General features: G+C 32.7%; 1 protein-coding gene across 2 annotated transcripts in view; it reads right to left on the bottom strand.

Annotated features, from left to right (window-relative positions):
• Nucleotides 1-8,588: 8,588 nt before the first annotated feature.
• The window catches only part of Pkn2 (protein kinase N2), a 116,623-nt gene continuing 101,558 nt past the window's right edge, over nucleotides 8,589-23,653 (bottom strand). The window contains exons 17-22 of one of the 2 annotated variants that reach the window (XM_026403322.2): nucleotides 20,088-20,150; nucleotides 18,054-18,130; nucleotides 16,421-16,563; nucleotides 12,049-12,156; nucleotides 11,755-11,835; nucleotides 8,589-11,667 (exon numbers count right to left, since the gene is read on the bottom strand). In XM_026403322.2, coding sequence (XP_026259107.2) covers nucleotides 11,464-11,667; nucleotides 11,755-11,835; nucleotides 12,049-12,156; nucleotides 16,421-16,563; nucleotides 18,054-18,130; nucleotides 20,088-20,150 — 676 coding nt within the window. In that variant the 3' untranslated portion in view covers nucleotides 8,589-11,463. Of the gene's footprint in view, nucleotides 11,668-11,754; nucleotides 11,836-12,048; nucleotides 12,157-16,420; nucleotides 16,564-18,053; nucleotides 18,131-20,087; nucleotides 20,151-23,653 lie in introns of those variants that run through there. The other variant, XM_026403323.2, reaches the window with a different exon arrangement.

Genomic DNA, 23,653 nt, shown 5'->3' with positions numbered 1-23,653 from the left:
GGCCATCCATGTGCACACGTGGAAATATCAATTTAATAAGTAGTTAAGTACATGTGCCTCAATTTCCTGGAAGGGTTGCGACTGTAGGAAAAACAGTGGTGTTTTGAGTCTGCAGGCTACAGCAAAAATGTTGATAGCAAAAGGATTGGAAAAGAGCCCTGGGGCAAACCATCTAGAAACCAACAGAATGTGCCATGTGGCAGAATGCACAGATGTCACACATCAGACCTCCCTACCTTTGATACTAATAAAACTCACACATACATATGCACCAAAGATTCTGTGTCCTTATTCTTGCAGCTAATTTTAGGCTAGTGGGATAAGGGTGCAAGGGAGCAACTTTTGAATCATTCCAGTGTGGGAAAAGGGTATGTCCTGTGTTTCCTTGTTGTAATGAGAATGCACAATCTTGAACAATCTGGGACTATGCAGATCAGGGAATACAGGAATGGCAAAGCAGCAAGCTAAAAGGAGTCTGGTTCCCAAATAATCCTGTGGTAAGAGCAGCCACATCCATCTCTCCTTTATTCAAACTGTTATGTATTTGATCTCTGTTACACATAGCAGAACTTATATTCAAATTCAGTGTAATTATTCAATGAGCTGATAAAGATATATGAACCTGCAAAGCTGAGGACCAAACTTAATCTCTGGGAACCTTACAACATGCCCATGTCCACAGTACTAAGTGACCTTATATTTGATCCATCCTAATTAGACACAAGTAACTCAAGGGAGTGGTCAGGCAGGAGAATCTCTGTGAAAAGGATAAACAGCTAGAGTTGTGGTGCCATTTTCTCTGGTGTAGCAGAGAAAGCAAGGGGCAAGGTGTCACAGTTTTGGCTTTGCCACTTAGTAGCTGTGTGAGCAGGGCTACTTTCACTCTACCAACTTCACGTGAGTACTCAAGAGGGATGAAAGAGGTGATGTGAGACAATTCATATCACAAAATATTACTACTGTACTTCTAAAATGGGGGAACTTTGGAAATACTGTCACAAGTGGGTTCAGAGAAATTAACACAGAATGAGAGAAAAGTGAGAAAATATACATAAGAGTACAAAGGGGAAAACCAGCAAGGTCTAAGAAGTCAGGAAAAGTAGGAAGACTTGAACTAGAAAGCCTGAAGATAAGGGAGAGATCGTGATGTCCAGGACGTCTGGTTCTTTGCCTATGGTTCATGTCTGGGGGAGTCAGTGGATATCTGAAGGGAAGAGGGGTATTTTACAGACTACATCACATAATTATATTACTTTAGCAATACTTAGCAGGCACCTAATTTACACAAATGGTTGGCATGCAGATGCACAGGAGAAATAATTTAATGGTATAACCAATCTCACCTCTTATTGTGCTCTCCTCTCTTATAAAGAGCACAACAAGAAAGCTGTGTCTACTCTCCTTTGGTTGGTCTTGATTTTTGCATTGTTTTTTGATGTGCATGTCACTGTACTGAGTCTAGTACTTAACATTATCATTGGTAACACATTGTAAGAAAAGGAGCTTTTCAAATTTTAAACTTCCTGACAAGAAAATCAAGTCAACTGTATTTTTATAGGAGAGAATTAAGGTATTTTCAAGAAAATTATATGTAATTTTTGTTACTTAATTTTAAATGTTTTATTGCATAAGATTAAACTGAACTTTAGTTTATATGCAAATTCAAACATGGTGAACTACTCCAAATGATGCTGAATTAAGGAAGTGTTACTTTATGTTTTTTTCCTGGTCTCTTGACACTGATTGCTTCAAAAATGAAAAGTGTTTATAGTTTACATAGAAACATTAGTACATTAATTTGATTATTATGATTTTTAGCTCTCATGCTGACTTCAGCAAGAATAAATGTGACTATTTATATCTATATCATAGTTTAGATAGCTAATAAGGACAGTCTTGTCTATTTCCTGGAAAGAAAATGGACTTACCATTCAGTGAGTAGCTTTCCTTCTTTCAGTAACTATTTTCCCCAGTACTAAGGGTCTTGCACATGCTAGCTAAGTGTACTACCACTGAGCTATACCCCCAGCCCTTTTTATATTATTCTGAGACAAGATCTCACTAAGTTGTTCAAGCTGGCTTTCTTGGGATCCCTACTCCTTATTTCAGTAGCTGGTATTACAAGCACACCAGCACACCCAGCTTTATAGTCCCTTTAAATAAATAAAAAGTATGCTGAAATCCAAATTATCATTTTTATCGTTTTAGCAACAAAGTCATCTACGTACACAATTTCCATATAAGCATATTACAAATGTGAAACTTTGGATTTTAGATATATCAAAATGACTTTTAAAACTTTAATCCTATTAATTTATTGAGACTGTTTTCTGGACAGATCAGGAGCATCAGTATCCCCTGGAAACTTATCACAAATTCTTTGGCCCCATCTACTAACTCAGAACCTGGAGTGAAGTCCATGTGTTTTAACAAGTTCTGTAAGTGATTCTCATACATGAAGTTTGAGAACCACTAGAGAAATTAAGAACTTACCTCACTGCAGTGAAATCAATTAGCGTGGTTATTTGAATGGAGAGATGAATTTAGCAGAGGTTGAGGTTTTAAGGGGGTTGTACAATGAAATACAAGGAGCAGAGAGCTGAGGATATATGATTAAAATAATGAGTACGGGAATTTAAGCTGGAAAAAGAGAAGATTTGAGGTTTGGGAGAATATTATTTGTTATTAATAATATTGAAGACTAGTGAAATTGGCAAATGAAAGCTTAAAATACTAGCAATGTCTTCTGTACTCCACCATATAATTTTCTGCCTTCCCAGCAAATAGGCACTGTCTTGATTTTTAATATTCCCTTGCTTACCAAAGTGGTAGGGAACATTGTTTTAGGCTTAGTTTTAAACTTTTTAAAAATATCATGCTGTATTGTAATTTTATTTAGGTTCTTTTACAATTTTGTTCCTCTGTGTTGTTTCCTATAGCTGCAGCTATTTTTTATTGCTCATTAATACTTTCTGGTGTAAATATGTCTTATTTTATTGAACGATTCTCTTCCATTCATTAGAGTTTGGGTTTTTCTCAATTCTTGCTATTACAAACAGTACTATGAACATCTTGGTTCATGATGCTTGGGGGACATTATAACAGCTTCTTGGGGATACAATACCTAAGTGGAATTACCCGGTACTGAAATATATATAAGGTCAAGGTTAACAAAATGACACCTAGTGCTTTTCCACACTGGTTATTTTTTTACACTCCTCATAGCAATTTTAAGGAAATCTACTGTTCTGTTCCATCTCTACCACTTGATATGGCTAGAATTTTAAATGATTTTTTGCCATTTCAATGGGTGCAAAATTGCTTCTCCATGTGGTCTTGACTCAAATTTAATTTTCTGACTACTGTAGTTTTGGGCATGTTTACTCTTCAAGCGGCACATCTGTGTCTGTGACCTTTTCTATTTTTCTTTTCCTCATTTTTAAAAAATGTTAGGCATTCTTCTCTATACACATAATGTGAATTCCTTTCTTCCAGTATGTGACTTTTAACTTTATGGTTAAAAAGTCATTTGATAAACAGACTTAGTTTATCTTATTAATCATCTTCCCTGAATTCTAATACTTTCTTCTATGTATGAATACTCAATGCTTTAAGTTTTGCTTTGGACACTTAATCAGTTTTCATGTATGGTCTAACAAATTAAATTGAATTTTCCATTTCCATATTGATAAAACAATCTTCTCCCTTTTTAAAAGCTAGGTATGGGGCTGGGGATGTGGCTCAAGCGGTAGCGCGCTCGCCTGGCATGCGTGCGGCCTGGGTTCGATTCTCAGCACCACATACAAACAATGATGTTGTGTCCGCCGATGTCTAAAACAAAAATAAATATTAAAAATTCTCTCTCTCCCTCTCCCTCTATCACTCTTAAAAAAAAAGCTAGGTATGCACACTTTCTTCTCTACTGTCACTTTTTATACATATGAATGTTCCAGATAAATATGGGTCTGTTCCTTGATTCTCTACTGTCCAACACGTAATGGGCACCAGTAATAGTAATTGCTACACATTTATAAGTCCTGGTATCAAGCAGGTAAAATGCCCTTCTCTCTTTTCTTCTTGAGAAATTTCCTATTATTCATTGACAAGTCTCAATTCTTTGCTCTTCTTTCAATCTTAAGATGAATTTGTAAAGTTCCACAAAAATTTATTGGGATTCTGATTGGAGCTGCATAGAATCCAAATGGCAATTTGAGAAAAACTGACATCATATTATAAAATGTGTTATTTCTACACTTTCTTTAATGACTCCTAGTAAAGATTTTTTTCTTACAGGTCTTGAATATCTTTTGTTAGATTTACCTATAGGTAAGTTAGTTTTGTTGCTATTATAAAAGTTGTGTTTAATAAAAATGTTTATGGATGATGATGGTAATACGAACAAATACAAAACTATTGTATGTTCATATGTAACAGTGAATCTCACTTTATGTATATCTACACAGCACTAGTTAAAATAAACTATAAATAAATAAAAGACGACCAGTAAAGGGAAAAAGGGAGGGAAGTGGGAGGTGAAGGACAAGTATTGGGGACTATAATGGAACAAATTATATTCTATATTTACATGATTATGTCAAAAAGTTGTTTTTATAGTACTTTGTATTCTAGTTGTTTGATGATGGTACCACAGACAAGCACCAGTTTTGATGTCACCAATTTAGCAGCATTTTGGATAAATTATTAGAGCCATTTGCTTTCCTCTTTTGAATCCTATGCCATTTAGGATAGCATAACAGGAATGAGTGGGGTGCAGTGATGCATGCCTATAATCACACTGGCTCAGGAGACTGAGGCAGGAAGATTGCAAATTCAAAGCCAGCCTCAGCAACTTAGTCTCTAAATAAAATACAAAAAAAACAAAAACAACAACAACAAAAAAAAACTACAGGCATCTTAGTCCTATTCCCAGTTTCAAAGGTTCAAAGGGAAGGCTTTCAATGTTTTCTCTTATAGGATGTCATGGTTTTATTGTTTGTGCTTTGTTTTTGTTTTAATATGGACACAACTTATCAGGTTAAGAAAACTTGTTTTTAAAAAATCAGGAATGAGATCAGTTTTATCTTAATCTATTACGTTTTTTTCCAACTTATTAACATGTTGAATTACATGAGAGCTCCTAATACGAAGCCAATCTTGCATTCCTGGAATAAACCCACTTTGCTAGTCGAAAAAGATACTTTTTCATAATGAATCTGATCTGGTAGTATTTTATCTAGTATATTTACATGTAATGTACTGTCCTTATTTATTTTATGTCTAGATTATGCTGATTTCCCAGTACAAGTTGAGAAATATTTTTGCTTATTATTTCAGAAACTTGCTATGAGGTTAAACTCTTCCTTGAAAATTTGGAAGAATTTACTTGTATAACATTATGACCCAGTGTTTCCTTTAAAGAACATTAAACTTCTTTTGGGGTCGGGGTCGGGGGTGGGGCATGTGGTGATCAAAACTAGGACTTTGTACATGTTAGACAAGTGTTCTACCTTCAGTCCTAAACTTCATTCATTTAGCAATTACGAGCTTACTTAGTCTTAAAATTTCTTCTGGATTAGTATTCTATGTTATATTCCCTCAAGGAATATCTCCACTGTTTTTTCAAATTTATTTACATGATAGTTGTTTTTACTTTAAAAAATTTTTGTTGTATCTGTATTTTCAACAGTGTTTATGCCTTTTCTCATTGTTCTTTTTTTTTCTTTTCAATAATACATGATAGGAGAATCCATTTTGATACAATTATACAAGCATGGAATACGTCTCATTGTTCTTTGTTTGCATTCTTAAAAAGCTTATCTTTTTCATTATTTTTATTTGGGGCATTAAGTTTTTTTATGTTGTCCTAATTTTAGCTGAACAATTTGATAAGAATTTTAACCTTCCTTTGTCTAATAAGCATTTTGGTTTACAAAGTTTCCTGGAAATACTATTTTGGTTGCATCCCTTAAGTTCTGGAATGTAGTGTTTTCAGTTATTCAGTTCTTAATATTTAATTGCTACTATGATTTCTTCCTTTGATTCATCACTATTTAATTTTTTTTTTTTAGTTGTCAATGGACTTTATTATCTTTAAGCATTGCTTAGAATTGAACCCAGTGCCTCACACATGCCAGGCAAGTGCTCTACCATTGAGCTTCCACCCAGCTCCCCATTTTTTCAAACATTTCAAATATAAAAACTATACATATATATGTATTTATACACACATACACACATGCGCACGAGCGCACGCGCGTGCGCGCACACACACACAATCTTTTTTTCTAACCACTTACACAATGTAATTTAATTATATTTTGTAATTTGTCTTATGGCTTAATTTTTATAAGTGTTCTATGTGTGCTTGTAAAAAATGTGGAATTTTTTTTAATTACTGGATATAGAATTCATATATATCTACTGGATCAAGCTTACTGTTTTGTTCAAATATTCTATATATTTATTGATTTCAAAAGGGCTAATAAGGGGCTGGGCATGTAGTTCAGCGGACAAGTACTTGGCTAATATGTTCGAGGCCCTGGGTTCAACCTCTAGCACTGTAAAAACAAACTAAAAAATTTAAACCTATCAAAAATGAAACTGAATTGAAATCTTCTACTATGGTAAATATTTGTTAATTTCTTCAATATCTCCCAAAATCCTTGCTTCATATATTTAGAGACTTATTTAATTAGGTACCCACACACTTAGAATTACATTTTTGGTGAATCTAATATTTATTCACTATGTAGAAATCCACCACTCTTGGTGATATTTATTTTCTTGTGGTGGGTCTAAAACCTATTTTGCTTGATGTTAGGTGGTGTTACTATATATAGCTTTAGCTCGAGTGTTTTTTGTATCAATTTCAAAAATCTAATCTGATAAATGCTGCTTTTAAACTAATGAGTTTGCTCTATTTACATTTATTGTGATTTATTTGAAATTGTTTTTAGTTTACAATTAATATGCGTAAATAAGCCTAATATTGTCACCTTGACATACCAACAATAAAGTCTACACAGACTGCTTTAGATCTAATCCTATTTTTTTTAACCGCTGTCTAGAACATGTAGACTTTAAACAAAACCCAACAATCCCTTTATTTACTTAGATTTTCTTAGGTATTTATCATTTTATAAACTTTTAAAAAAATCTATTGTCTTTCTGGGATTATTTATTTACCTTCTTCCTGAAGCACATTCTTTATAAATTCACTACAGTAACATTCACAACAATAGATCCTCCTTAATAAATATTATTTGCTCTCATTCTTAAGGAGCAATCTTAATTTCTACATAATTCTAGATTGATATTTACTTTCTAATATGTTTAAGATAATCTTCTGCTGCTTGCATTGTCACTGTTGAGAAGTTAGCTATTAATTTTTCCTTTATAAGCAATTAGCTTTTTTTTCTCTGAGTAATTTCAAAATGTTGTCTTTGGGAGTCTAATTTAACTACAATGATTCTATGCATAAATTTGTTTGTAATTATTCTGTTTGGAAAATACCGTATTTGGAAATTTTTCATAATTTTGGAGAAATTTGCCAACATATTGTCTAAACATTCTTTTCTCCTGGATTTCTATTCCACCTTTCGGATTTCTTAATCTCCATTTTATATTCCCATCTCTTTATCTTTTTGGGATTGAGTTTTTAGATATATCTTCCAATTCTCTAGTTATCTCTTCAGCTCTCTTAACTACTGTTTAACTTGGGTTTAAATTGAACAGTAACATTTTCCAGTTTTGGATTTCACACATTTCTAAATTTCTTTCTACATGTTGATACTGGTAATAACTTTAAGTATACAAACATTTTATTATAACACAGAATAAAAGTTCTGTTGCTACTGCAAGATTTGTTGCTATAGAAATCCATCCTTGGTAATCCTACTTCTTCCAAGTGCCTACATTTCTAAAACTAGCTCCATGCCATTCTGTCTACTGTCGTCTCCAATTTCCTGCTGCTTTGGTCTCCTGTTTTGACTTGAGCAGCTCCTAGCCCCAACCTCTCAGTGTTCCTAAATTGTTTGCTTGGGCACCCTAAATTTTGGGTGCTGAGCTCTAGTGTGTCCAGACCCCTGCTTAAGGATGTTTGCTTGTTATGCGGTAAAGGGTTGACAGAGACCATGCTTACCTTCAATGAGACCTGCAATGCCTCAAATTATAAATCTTATTAAAGTAGAAGTATTAGAGAAGGACTAAGTAGAACTTAGTATTGATACTAGAAATATAAAATTAAGCAAGAATTTTAACAGGTTTAGAAATTATCTAAATACCTCTAATTTTATATTAGCCTATATAGTATTTACTTATTTCTCACAATGATTTTAAAGTCTCTATCCATCATACTAATATATAAAGCTACTATCTTCAAGAAATACTATATGTATAAAGATGACTGGAGGTGAAGTATGAATTCTAAAATTAATATTATAATCCATGGATTGGCATTTGCTCCTTTAGGATTCTCTTAATCCATCCTTTCGTTGCTCTGGAAAGATGAACAGTACCTGCAAAAATTGTTACATTTTAATTTATAAGGCTACTTTTACCAACTTAACATACAATAGCAACTTCCCAATTATATTCTCACTTTTTATTACAGGAAGAACATGGATCCTTTAATATTTCTAAAGTATTCCATTTGTAAATTTTTAATAAGGTGACCTTAAAAAGGCTAGTGTTCTGTTTTACTCAGATTAGTTTTCTGTTTATTCATATGCCTATCTTCTGAAAAGTCAGGTCCCAAATTAAATTAAACCCAAACAAGAGAAAAGTACATAGAATGCCTCTGCTTGTTTTATAATATTAATATCTGCTGGTCTTTATTTTGAATACTTTGTTGCCTTATTTCCTTCCATCTTCCTATCATCAGTGGACAGCCAGTGGGCTTTCCATAAATACCCACTGAATGGTAGATGGTAATGATTTCACAAGAATACAATTCAAAATTTCCCCATTATTCCAAGTGAAGTAGACAATTTGCTATGAATTTGCATGGTTTTAGCCTTCCCCAGAACAAAAGTACCTTTAAGAAGGCCAACTTAAATTAGTTTTTGAGAGCTTGAATATATTAAAACATGCATATTTTAATCACTAGGATATTTCTAAAAGAAAATAATACTTAAAACCAAAGTTACAAATTTCATTCTATTTAAACTTTAATTTGTGCATTTGTGGTAATTTATGACTGCAAAACACTTTTTTCTTAGAATGACATAAAGGCACAATTCATCAGAATGCATAGTGTACCATTCAAAAATATCTTAAGTTTCCTTACAAAGTGCTTGAGCAGTCACATACACATACAGTAATAGCAAAATATATTTACACTCTTAAAAATTTTAAATCTAAAATATATATATATATTTAAAACTACAGAAAAAATTAGTGCTTTCTTCAGCTTAATTGTGTGAATATACCCTGCCCTCTAATTTTTTTTTAGTGATTGACTTCAATTAAAAAAATTCTTCTGTACACTGTGTAGTTATAAAATGCTGTCAGTTTTTAATGCTATAAGCCCATTTTAGACATTGCTTTCTATGCATAGTTGAGAACCAGCAAAGGTGAACAGACTGTACCTCAAAAGTATTTAGTGTTTTATTGTAATGTTGTATTAATACTGTTTAAATTAGAGCCAGACAATTATGTTTAGTTCCTAGTTAACTGGCATTTTAAAATAACTTTAAACAACATGGTTTTCCTTTTTTTACAAGATTTTTCCCAAAAGATTTTGGGTAATAATTTGGAAGGTAATAAGAATTATCCCTGGACAATTTTAATTGTTTTCAGAGTATAATAAAAACATGCCTACTAAGGCTGAAATACTTGTTTTAAGCTCAACTCTTCATAGTTCAGTACACTTTCATGTTTCTCACAAGATTTAAATTTGAACAATTCTTAAGAGATGAGCTCATTATGATTAAATGGCTAATTCAGTATGGTTAGTTAAAAACTTGCTATTCCTGAGGTATAATGACCCTAACATGCTAAGTACTGGATCAAAGATGTTGCTGTTGAACTAAGGAAAAACAATGAAGTAATGAGCTAGGAAGAAAAAAAAATTAAAAACAAAATAAAAAACCCCCAAACTTCACGTAAGTTCAAAGTCATGATTTGCAAAAAGATATACCATAAGATATAAAAAGCCACAAACGGATCCTCTGAAGAGTTGTAAAAAGCATTTGATCAAATTATTTTTGAGACTTTTGAGGTACAGCTTTAGTGTTATAATAACTTTTTTATAAAATATAGACTGTTTTATCAAAAATATTTATACATTCTGTTACAATATATTGCTTTTGCCCTCAGTAACTGCCAATATAAAAATCTGGATTCAGTGGCCTAAAATGTACAAATGCACTTAATGTAAATGCTGGAGTCTGAGGTGTCTGCTTGGCCACTGTACAAAAGTGATGAAGTGGTGAAATTAAATAATAAGCCTACAACACAGAATACATTACAACTTGCACATATACATGTTCACAGCATGTATACAATGATAATCCCTATGGTTTAACAAAGATATAGTTCCCTTCTACAGCAGACACAAGAACAAAGTTAGCTACGTTGATAAATGTAGAATGTGTTTCAAAAAAGGGGTAATCAGTTCACTGATTCTGGAAGAAGATATGACTGAACATAAACATAATGGATGTCTATTTGGGAATGCATGAAGGTAATACAGTATCTTGGTTCAGGGTGATTAAAAGTCTCCATTCTTAATATTTTAAGTAAATGCCGATGTTCCTATTTCTTTAGCATTGTTTAATAAAAAACTGTTTGGCAAGTAGCTCTGTTGGAAAGCTATGAGGTTCTGTTACATGGTTGGTAAAGATAAGGCAATAAAATTTTTTCTCATGATAAATATAGGAAATTTACAAAAGAAGTCATCAATTCATTCTGTTTTCAAAAATCAAGTCACCAAGGGTATACAAACTACCATTACAGTTTTTGTTATTATAGTAATTTCTTTTTTAAAAAAATAAGAGCAGTTGCCTTAGTCAAACAGAATCATGCTTTATGTGAATGGTAATAGCATTCCAAGCCCTACTCTTTTCTTCTTGTAAAACAGTTAAGTGATCAATCTTCTTTCTACTTAAGGCAGACACAGGGCAAAGATAGGGACTATAAAAGAGTGGTTCTTTTTCTTTCTTTCTTTCTTTTTTTTTTAAAATAGATTATTGATCCAAAAGTATTCATCTGTGATGGATTTTCATGGCCAATGTTCATTCAGCCTAAACTCCGTGAAACTGGTTCCAGTGCTCAGATTTGTTGAAAAACAGTGAGAGGCCACTTTTCAAGAAGGTATTAAAATAGCACTTTTAAACAAATCTTCATGTGTTTTTTTAAAAAAAACTCAGAAGCTACTGGTGGCACAGAGAGCAAATGAAGGGTTGCTATTTTTAAGAGGTCTTCTTGTGAGTCAGTCTGCTTGGTTTCACAGTGTCTAGTAACTTAACACCAATCAGCAATGTAGTCAAAATCTCTGAACATTTCTTGCTCCTCTTCTGAAAGTATCCTTGGTTCTCGAGGCGGAGTCAGAATAGGTGCTTCTGAGGTAAATTCATCATCGAAATTACTAACATCTTCTCGTCCTCTGATAGTAGGTACAAATGGTGGCTTTACTTTTTTGTCCATCAGAGCAATCCAATCAATTAGCTGGATCACAAAATATAAAATGACCAATTTAGTTTCCTATTCCTAATTACTCTAGTTTCATAAACATTTTTGAACTTTCATACTTACCCGGAAAAACGGGTGCTTCTTTACATCCTCTGCGTCTTTCTCCCCAGCTCCAAGGCGACGCTCAGGATTTCTTCTTAACAGCTAACACAACATAAAATAAAAAAGTTAAAATACATTTATTGATAGGATTCTCATAACTTTCACAGATTTAGATAATTTTTATTTGTATTTGTCTAAACCATGCAACATCTACAAACTAAATAACACAACTTCTAAAAATCAACTGGGAAATTTCCTTCAACATAAAAAAATTTAAGCGGTTAAAAATACTCATACTCTTAATTTAATTCTTACCCTTCTCATTATGGAAATAGCTTCTGTAGATAAGAACCTTGGATACCTTACTTCATCATTTACAATACTGTCAAAAACCTCCTCTTCATCATCACCAGGAAAGGGAGACTATAAGAAATATTTTTAACTAAGTTAAAATGAGTTTCAACATAGTAAAATCTTATCTATTTAAAACATAATCAAGATTTAGATAGTGAAAAAGAAAACAAAACCAAAAAAGTACCAAAAAATAAATAAATACAAAAGGACTATGAGAATTCACAATGAATATGTTATATAATCTCTTACCTAGATTATATATCATATACTCTTTTTTCTTTTTTCCTTACGATACTGAAGATTTTAACTCAGGGACACTCTACTACTGAACTACATTCCCAGCCCCCACCTTTCTTTGAGACAGGGCCTAAGATACCTAATAGGCCTTGAACTTGTGATCCTCCTGTCTTAGATTCCTGAATACTTACAGGCACACACCACCATGTTTGCCAACACAGGACTCTGTAAAAATTTGCTTATAGCATAAAACACTATTTTTTCATTAATTTTATTCCATTCCATTTCACTCCATTCCACATCATTTCATTCATTTATTCATCTATCTGGCTAGTCATCTTTTAAGAGTGTCACTGAACAATGAGGAATATTTAGGTAAGAAACAATCCTTAAGAAGTTCAATTTTGGAAAGGAAGAAGAAAATGAGTACCGTAAACATGGTTAACAATGTTATAATGGAGGAAAATATAGTCGTGGAAGCACATCAAATATGGATGTACTTAAATAAATGATGGTGGAACACAATACAAGTATTAATCAGTAGGTATAATGACTGCAGTAAGAAGCAACTGCCAACAAAATTAGACTGAAAGGAATTTAAAAAACACAAATTTCCAGGGATATTTAATGTTACAAACACAATATAACATTTTAATATACACAATATTAAAATTACTGCTCACTATGATGACCATGAGTCATAAAAATGTAGTTACTTTTTATATATAGTATGACAATTTGATGAACAAAGGGAGAAATTCTCACATATCCTGAAAACTGAAAGATGAACTTCTGTCTCACAATTTCAAATGGTTTCATTACTAGTAATTTTTCAAAATAAGGAATGTCTAAATATCATTTAATACCTTAAAATCACTGAAATGAGTCAGGGTATCTAACCTTATTTTCTCACTGGTTATCAGGGAAATATTGGCTAACTTGTTTCATTAGGTTTAATTCGGATTTTTGTGTCCTATAAGGTCAGAAGCTAAGAATAAAAAAGCTAAGCAGAAAGCAATATTAATAGAAAGGGAGAAATTTTTAAACTGAGGAATTTGTGAAAATAATATTCAAAACTCAACACTCAAAGGCTGAGCTGTCAATCTTATTGCTCATAACTAAGAAAATTTCATACCTTTCAGTTACCAAAACCTTAGCTTATTCATTCATTCAACACACATAAATCAAATACCTACTACGTGGGATAAATCTAATTTATTTTAGTGATTGAAATAGCAAGTCAGGGGAAAACTATTTCACTGGGCTTCCCAATCAGAATTTTAAGAGGCAATACAGAGGGTGATTTTGTCTTCTGCTTCAACAATTTTATACTTGAAATTGTCACTCTACAAGTATATCAAAAGCAAAGAAACATCTGCATACTTTTAAAATGTTAAAGTATCTTGTTTCTGCCAAGAGATAAGCTAATAGGATTAATAATAGGCTAACAAGTTTAAGCACATATAAAAAGATCCAATAGTCTGTTCAGATATTAACATTTAGAGCATCTTGTGTTAGTGTCCAATGTTTCTTTAAACCTCTCTGGCATACCCACTCTCATTTGACATAGGGAAAAGAGGACCTGGTATATTTGGTTATTCTAGGAATTTTTCCAGTCCTCAAAACTAGCAGAGGTACACAAATACAAATTTTAAAATGCATGATATATCCAATAAACTTTCAGTTATTTGTAATAACAGAAAATAGACATTAACTTTAGTCAAACCACACTTTTATCAGTTTACAAAAAGTTTCAAATTGGGGTTGGGGTTGTGGCTCAAGTGGTAGAGTGCTCGCCTAGCACGTGTGGCACTGGGTTTGATCCTTACCACCACATAAAAAATAAAGATATTGTATCCACCTAAAACTAAAAAATAAATAGTAAAAAAAAAAAGTTTCACTAATGCTATAAAATCATAAAGCAGGACAATGAGCTTTAAGCCTAGTTCTTTTCCCATCCATCCTCTGGGAGATACTAAAATGAAATGAAATTGTAATAACCAGCTGTGAAAGAATATCAAGATCCATGCCTTCTAGATAATTAAGATACCAATTAATTAGAAGCTTTATTAAAATCTATGAAATAGGAGACTTTCTTGTTCTCTGCTAAACCTTGCAGTGGCTTTAGAATTGGAAGCAGCAGAATGAAGAGGCTATTAATTCTATAGTATTCTGCAATAATCTCACATTTTCATATCACTAATAGAGTAAATTTTAAGCAAGCATGTAATTTTTGTTAAATTAAGTCTCATACTAATTTGTATACTATATTTTAAAAAGAAATCCACAAAAATGTTACTTTTTAAAAAAGGAATGGGAGAAAATGAAGTTCAAGTTTGCCACAGCTTATAGATGCAACTGTTAGAGGACTCTTACAACATTATTAGAAAATGGAGACTGTGGTAAATAGGGTATCTTTTCATCCTACATACCATATAGTAACTTTTCTAAAAAGAGGTGAAAAGTTCAGATTTGGATCTTTAGTCCTAATTAACAAGAAGGCTGGATGGATTCAATACCCTGTCCTGAAGTAGCAAAGCAAAATGGTTTATAAACAGGTTCTAAAGCCAAAGTGAGTTAAAAATTCCAGCTCCTCCACACAAGAGCTGTGTGACTTTTTTTTTTTTTTTTTTAAAAAAAGTCTTTGTGTTTCCAATTATACATCTGGAAAAGGGCATAGACCACTTTGGAGCTTACTACAGGATGCTGTGACATTAAATGGACTAATTTATAAAACACATAGCATAGTTCCTAGAATGTGATAATTGTTATTTTAATTGTCCATTTCTTCCCCTTGCAGAAAATTCACTCCAATTTCTCATATCAAATGGAGCTTAGATAGTTGGACAAACTCGTTTACTTGTTTGTTCAGTATAAATGCCAGTAAGTGATGAGCTCAGAACTATAAAAATTTCCAACATTCAATAATTTGTTCATTCATTACTCAGTTGCAAACCTATTCATGCCTTGATTGTATGAGGAAGGTTGTTGAGAACTTAGAATCAACTCCATAAAATAAATTTTCTTGCATTTCCAGATCAAATCCCTCTATGGTAGTTTTCAATTACTTGTCAAAATATTTATTCTTTCCTACTAGGTAAGGTAGTGCAGGCCTATAATCCTAGCAACTCATGAGGCTGAGATAAGAGGACAACAAATTCAAGTTCAGCCTTCACAATTTAGCAAAGTTTTAAACAACTTAGGTGAGACTCTGTCTCAGAATAAACATAAACAAGTTCTAGGGATGGTGCTCAGTGGTGAAGAACTCCTGGGTTAAATCCCCAGTAAAGAGCTAACAAACAAACAAACAAAAAAATATCTTACTCTTTTTAAAATTTTACCTCCATTTTATTATTCCTAATAATTTTATAACACAATAGACAATTATTACCTTTATTTACTTCATATAACTTAATTTCTTAAATGATAAATGTACTACAACTCAGGTATCCTCAGAAATTTATTTTAAATTAATCGACAGAAAACAAGGGGTAAAATGTTAATCTCTTCATCTGTGTTCCAAATTTGGAGTGCTGGGATTGAATCTAGGGGTGCTTTACCATTGATGTACATCCCCAGTCCTTTCTATTTTGTTTTTAATTTTGAGACAGGACTTAAGTTGCTGAGGGCTGACCTTGAATTTGCAATCCTCCAAAGTCACTGGAATTACAGGTGTACACCACTACACTAAGCTCCACAATTTTGAAGGTAACACTTATTTTTGACCAATGTATAGCTGACTTTCCTCCGTATATAGAAAGTATATTCTTTCTACTAGTCTTCCTGCTGTTTTATTCCCTATGAAATGATCAGCTGTACATGTTTGCCTTAAGATCATGCCATAACCATAGCGTAATACCTAAATATAAGAAACTATTTTCTAATAGTTGGAAATACTGGCAATACATTCCACAGATCACATAAAAACAGAAAATATACTAGTGAAGTAGTATAGAAATATAGCTGATTATTAGCATCTTATAAATACTCATAAAACTTAAGTTCCACTTATATAGGAGCTATGTTAGCTGGTTTTATATGTGACATGATTTGTTCTCTCAATCATTTCTCCTCTCCTCTCAGGCCTATTGCTTACCTCCCCAACGAGCATTTCATATATAAGTACACCAAGGCCCCACCAATCTACAGCCCTGGTATAGGATGTCTCTGTTAATACTTCTGGGGCAAGAAATTCAGGGGTGCCACAAAATGTGCTTGTTCTATCTCCATATCCCATTCCTGAAAAAGATAAATTTTATATTATTTGTTAGCAAGGGAAAAAAAAAAAACCTAACATAAAAATTAGAAGGTATACTTGTAGGGCAAAATTAAATTTGCTGTACATGGTGATCAAACTCAGACCCTCAAAGGACTTTTATTTAAAAAATGGTTAAAGATTGGTCTAAAGGAAAATGTACATGGGATTTCATGATAAAAAATTAGTGAAGAAAAGTGGGTTAAGAAGAGATCTTGAGTGGGACGCAGTGGTACATGCCTGTAATCCCAGTGGCTTGGGAGTTCTGAGGCAGGAGGACCACAAGTTCAAAGCCAGTCTCAGCAACTTATCAAGATTCTAAGTAACTCAGCAAGACCCTGTCTCTAAATAAAGTATAAAAACAGGCTAGGGATGTGGCTTAGTGGTTAAGTACCCCTGGGTTCAATTCCCAGTACCAAACAACACAAAAACAAGACAAGCAAGCAACCAACCAGATTTTTAAATACAAAAGTATTCAAGCCAATAGTATCGGTTACACAGATACAATTAGAGAAAAAACTTACTGAAATCCATAGTTAGGAGGTCTGTTAGTATATGATGGGCAACAAAGTGTATTCATTAATTGAATTAATTAATTGAACATTCACTGAATATAAGATGTGCCAAGTACTATGTTACATGTTATGAAAATAAAGTTGAATAAGAAACAAGAAGCTGCTAGTGTACAGGGGAAGACGGACAATGTCAGCTACTATGCAATATATTAACTGTCAAGAATACCTATTTATAACATGTTGGGTAGTATGCCCCATACTCTAACAGCACTCCTAAGTAGAAAGGACTACATCCATGTTACTTGTTTGTTTGTTCATTGGTACCAGGGATGCTTAACCATTGAGCCACATTCCCAGTTCTTTCAATTTTTTATTTTGAGAGAGGGTCTTGCTAAGGTGCCGAGGCTGGCTTTGAACTTATGATCTCCTGTCTCAGGATAGCTATATACCTCCAAGTATTTTTTTTTCTTTTTTTGGGGGGCGGGGGGAGCAAGTAGGTGAGTACTGGGGACTGAACTCAGGCTGAGTTCAGTCCCCAGTCCTATTTTGTATTTTATTTAGAGACAAGGTCTCAATGAGTTGCTTAGGGCCTCACTGTTGCTGAGGCTGGCTCTGAACTCATAATCCTCTTGCCTCAGCCTCCCAAGCTGCTGGAGTTACAGGAGTGCTCGAAGTATTTTTTCTATTTAAAATGTTAATAGTTCTCAAAAGGTGCAGAGGTAATTAGGACTACGTATTTCATTCTGCAGAGTTCCAACAGAATGAACAGCTTAATGCTTAATATTTGCTTAAAGTCATGAGGTTACATGAGCAATTCACAATAAGAATTTTTAAATCAAAATAAATAATAAAAAATTTTAAAATTAAAAATATATTTTGTTTCTCAAAGAAACTTGGAAAATTACTAAAGTACAAAAGAGAGATAATCTATTAGAAAAGAAATTTTAAAACCCAATTACCTTCTTTGCAAAGACCAAAATCAGCAATTTTCACAAAGCCTTCTGTATCTAACAATAAGTTATCCAATTTCAAATCTCTGTTCAGGATGAAAATTAAAAAATGAAGAAAATAAGGAAAATCATTAGATATCATAGTAAAACAATTATTTCAATAGGAGTCCCATTTTTTTCTAAGATCAGGTTTTCAAGTTATAATTAGAGGGTTAAATACTATAATCACAAATGTGTATTTTTTTCTTTTTGTCAAGCTTTACTGCTTTATATAATATAGTTTTTTTTCCTTTTATGTAGAAATAGAAGAAAGTAAGGAATATTTTATCTTTTTAAGTATATAAAGCATGGGGCTGGGGATGTGGCTCAAGTGGTAGCGCGCTCGCCTGGCATGCGTGCGGCCCGGGTTCGATCCTCAGCACCACATACAAACAAAGATGTTGTGTTGGCCGATAACTAAAAATAAATAAATAAATAAATATTAAAAAATTCTCTCTCTCCCTGTCTCACTCTCTTAAAAAAAAAAAAAGTATATAAAGTATGAAAAGGGCTCAAGTGCTTTCTAACTCAGGCTTTATTAACTTTTTATTTGTGTTAATTTGACTTAGTCCAAATTTGAAATACACCTTTATCCATCATAAGAAAGAATTAAGGCAACAGTATAAATAAGGTGGGCAGGTTTGGGGAAAAGTTCAACCTTCTAAGAGAATAATTCAAAATATAGAGAAAGCTAATTTATTATACAAACTAAGCTAGTTGAAAATATGAGTAATTTAATCCCTTGAATTTTGAGCAGGGTTTTTCAGTCCAATAATATGTCTGGTGTATGGCCCACAGACTAGCTGATGGACTACCATCAATATTAATTACTAGTCTAAAATCTGATAAGAGATTGTGCCAGACATAAACTGGATGTGTTACCAACACACTGTTTAGTTCAGATGACAGCAAAACTTTTTTTGTTGTGCTAAATATCAAACCCAGGGCCTTGCACTTGCTAGGCAGCATTCTACCACTTAACTCCACTCCAGCCCCTAAGACTTCTTTTAATGAAAAAAGCAGTGCTGTGGCTTGCACCCTGGCACAACTAGTTATCTCACTGTGAATACATTTTGAGTAGTACTGGCCTACAGAGGTTTTCTGCAGTGGATCAGTAAAATGCAAAATGTTCACTAGGATGAATATTTTAAACTGTGCTATCATAGGCCAACTCATAATTTAACTATTTTAATTAGGAAATGGGCAGAGGAGCAGGAACCAAGAAGTTCATTGTGTAATTATTGTGTGGACAATATCTTTCAAAGTTGGGGTTTCATTAATATAGATGCTCCTCAAAAGAAAAGGCATGGAGTCACCATATTACTCAGCTATATTACTTTTCAGTATTTACCCTGAATAATTAAAGGGATATTACTACAGTGATACATGCATACCCATGTTTACAGCAGCACAATTCACAACAGCCAAACAATGGAAACGGTGTAGACATCTAACAATGGATGAATGGATAAAGAAAATGTGGTATGTATACACTATGGAGTCTTATTAAGCCATAAAGAAAAAAAGAAACTATGGCATTTGCAGGAAAATGGATTTAACTAGAGACTCGCATGTTAAGTGAAATAAGTCTAACACAGAAGGTTAAAGGTCCTTTGTTTTCTCTCATAATCAGAAGCTAGAAAGGAAAAAGGAAAACAAGGATGAGAAAAATCACCTAACGTTCCTAAAATTCAAAGGGAGACCAGTAGAGAAAATGGACCAAATGGCAAATGGCAGGGCAGGAAAGGGGAAATACTGGAGAGTGATACTGGCCAGATTATATTGTGTGCATGAGATATGTAATGATAAATCCTATCATTATGTACAACTACAATGCACCAATAAAAAAATGAGGAAATAAAACAGGTTGGGATTCACTATTTTAGAACTCACTTATTGCATGAAGAAAAAATTTAGAAGTCAATTAATGTAAACCACCTTTATCGATCATCTTAAATGCTAATTCATACCAAAGTAAGCTATTAGAATAAAAACATTACTTACCTATAAACAATTTTGTGTTCATGTAAATATTGCAACCCAAGAACTACACATGCAGCATAAAATCTGTTCAAATAATTAAATAGAAAGTTTAATAAACTTCAATGCTTTTGAATTCCAGTTTATATTCTTATGCTTTCAAGCACAACTCTGTAGTTAATTCCACAAACATTTATCTAGTTCTTACTATGTATAACATATTGTACTAGATATTAGGAGTAAAATTTAAAACTAAGAAAAGTACAGTCTTCATAACAGAGTCCTTAACCTTGCCTGGTAGTCACTGAGGACCTCAGATGGGACATGTGATCTGGTTCTATAGGAGGAACTACAATGTGTGGTGAGGACAGGAGGACAGAGTACAAGGACCAGTTTTGTGGGGGAAATATATGGCATTTCCCCAAGTGGGATAAAGGAATAGGGGTGTGAAAAAACAGCCTTGGTGAAAGATCTTGAGTGTCATATTATGATTACTGAAGTTTGTTTTCTTAGTAATAGGGAATCAAACCATTTGAGTTAGGGTAGAATGATTCTATCTATGGTTAGGGAAATTTTTCTGATAGATGGCTTTTATAAACATGCAAATAAAAGATAAGAACATCCAATGTAATGACAAGAAAGAGCTTAAGATGGATTCAAGTGAAACTAAAAAACAACAACAAAAAACCAACAACAACAAAAAAAAGACAAATATGACAGGACATAGTATCTCATTAACTATAGGATGAAGGAGTGGGAAGAGTTAAAGATGACTCTCAAGGTTTCCATCTTGGTGGAATGAATAGATAAAGAAATACAGTAGTAGCCCAACTTTTGTGGGGAAAATGAGTTTGGCTTTGGATATGTCAACTTTAGTGGGAATGGAGAGAATAATTAATTCACAAATTTAAAAATACAAATATATAGAAGAAACACTTAGGAAAACTAGTTCTTTGAAATTTAAAAAATTTTTTTTTTTTTTTTTTTTAGTTGTTGATTGATGTGGTGCTGTGGATTGAATCCAGTGTCTCACACATTAGGCAAGTGCTCTAACACTGAACTACAATCCCAGCCAGGAAAACTAGTTCTTAATACACAGGTAACAATTATGAATATTTTCTTCATAAAATACACACTGCCCCCCCCAGTACAATATTTAATTCATCTATCTATCCATCTCATCCCAACTCTACTGCCATACAAAGAAATAATTACTCGTCATTTTGGTGAATGTTCTTCTTAGGAATATACTTAGTCACATGTAGATAATATAAGTATGTTGTATGTTATTTCTTTGAAAATGGGTCCAGAATTTGGAGGGATTTTAAAAATACATTTAGAAATATATATTTCATTTGAGCTGGGGTTGTGGTTGTGGTAGAGCATTTGCCTCACAGGGTTCAATTCAACACCTCATATAAAAATAAATGAATAAAATAAAGGTCCATCAACAACTAAAAACTATATTAAAAAAAGAAAAAGAGATATATATTTGATTATACATTAGACCTTATATAATAACTTATCAGTTTAAAGGATTTATCTGAATTTTGTTAAAATAAACGTGATTTTAAAACATCTTATGATAGACTTTTTTAGCACAGTTTTGGTGGCAAAACAATATTGTGATAATTATAACACTTTTGAGTTCTCTGTTTCTTTGTAAGCAGACCGTTCTAATTATTATCAACTTAAGAAATAAATGGGTATTCTAACATATTTCACTGAATGCTTACTATAATAAGTATTTTGTTATTTTAATCTTCAAGTCAAGCTTTACAATAAAAAATTTAAAGAAGTAGAAAATGAAACTCAGACAAAGAAACTAATTTGTCTAAAATCATAATGCTAAGAAACAGCAAAGCTAGGAATCAAACTATTCTGATTCCACAGCTTCTGTCATTAAAAATCCAGGTTGCCTAGTATGTCCCAGAACTCTTTCAGTTGTTTCACTAGTAAATAAGACAGACATGGTTCCTGTTCCTTCCTTCTAGTGAGGGAAGTCAAACAGTAAACATGTTAAAAAAGAATTAGATGATTTCAAGTAGAACTAAAGTAATATGACAATAAAATAGAAAATAGGATAGAGTGCCCTACTTCAAGGTTAGTGATATGGTGATATTTTAAGCTGTGTAGTCAGTAAAGGGCCTTCAAAGAAAAAACATTTGAGCTGGGACCTTAGTGATCAGAGAAACCTTACTTGATTTGGGAGTATTACAATGTAGCAGTTTATTCTTATATTTCACTCAGTCTAATAGTTTCATTTGTATTTGGTCTGTATTCTCCACAAAAATAAAAATTTTCTAAGACAGAATTGTATTTTTATTTCTTTTAAAAACAAAAATAAATTCCAATGTCATAAATAAATAAAGGAAAAATAGAACAAATACCAATGGCAGTTGGCACAAAGCTAGGTGTGGTCTAAATGCTCTGCTTTAAATTTTAAAATATCCAGGGAATATTAGTTTTCTAATATTTCTAATACTTCCTGACCTTTGCTCTTTTTGGACTGCTTCAATACCTATCAGAACTAATCCCTATTTTCTCATCTGAAGCTTGAAGGCTACTTACTGTCTGTTCTACATACATCTAATGGTTGTGATGAGATTCAAACATGGAGTTAAAGTGTAATACAAATGTCTGTTGCTATTTTAACAGAACATAGATGCAAGATAAAAATTCAAGAGTAAAACTAATAAAGGTACTATAGAAATCAAGTTTTATTATTTGGGTGTATTTCAGAGATAGAATTGATTGAACTTTCTAATGGTTTTAATGTTGAAGAGCAGTAGGCCTGGGGAATAGCAGGTAAGGTAGAAGGGAAAATAGAAAAAATCTAGTATTCAATTTGAAATACTAAATAAGATGCTTATTAGCCTTACAAATGGAAAAGAATACTATTAGAGTTGGAATGTTAAAAGAAGAAATCAGGGCTAGAGATATAAACTTGGTGAATATCAGCATGCAGAGTAGTTGCTGTTAAGAGTACTTTCTTTGGTTCAAATCCCAGATCTACCATTTTAGAAGTATAAAATTTGAATAATAGGAAAAATAAATATGTATATACTCTCTATATGCATACAATCAAGGGTTTATTATTATTACTAATGTCTTTGAATAAGCAAAGGCATTGATGATAATAATAATATTAAATTCAAAAAAACTACTACAAAAAGTTTATAGTAAAGTTTGCTTTCCATCCCTTTCCTTGGGGGCAATATATAGACACAAGTTGGGTATCACTAACCTGAAAATCTTAAATCTGAAACACTTTGAATACCACATGATACTCCAAGTTTTGGATTTTAAAGAATTTCAGAGTGCTGGATTAGGTACACTTAACTAGATAACTTAACTATGCAAATATCTCAAAATCTGAAAAACTTTAAACTCTAACTCCTGGTCCAAGCATTTCAAATAAGTGATACTCAACCTATTTTGGTTCCTCTTTATGATCCTTCAGAGATATTATTAAGCACAAGCAAGCAAGTACTTAATATAGATACTTTTAAATTATCCTGTAAAAATGCAAATATAAATATTTTATATGAATATACAGTGTTTTTAAAAACTTAATGTACTTTAAGTAT

This window comes from Urocitellus parryii, chromosome 11 (genome assembly GCF_045843805.1).
Source record: "Urocitellus parryii isolate mUroPar1 chromosome 11, mUroPar1.hap1, whole genome shotgun sequence".
In the NCBI taxonomy this organism is placed as follows: domain Eukaryota; kingdom Metazoa; phylum Chordata; class Mammalia; order Rodentia; family Sciuridae; genus Urocitellus; species Urocitellus parryii.
This window is presented reverse-complemented; position numbering and strand designations above follow the sequence as displayed.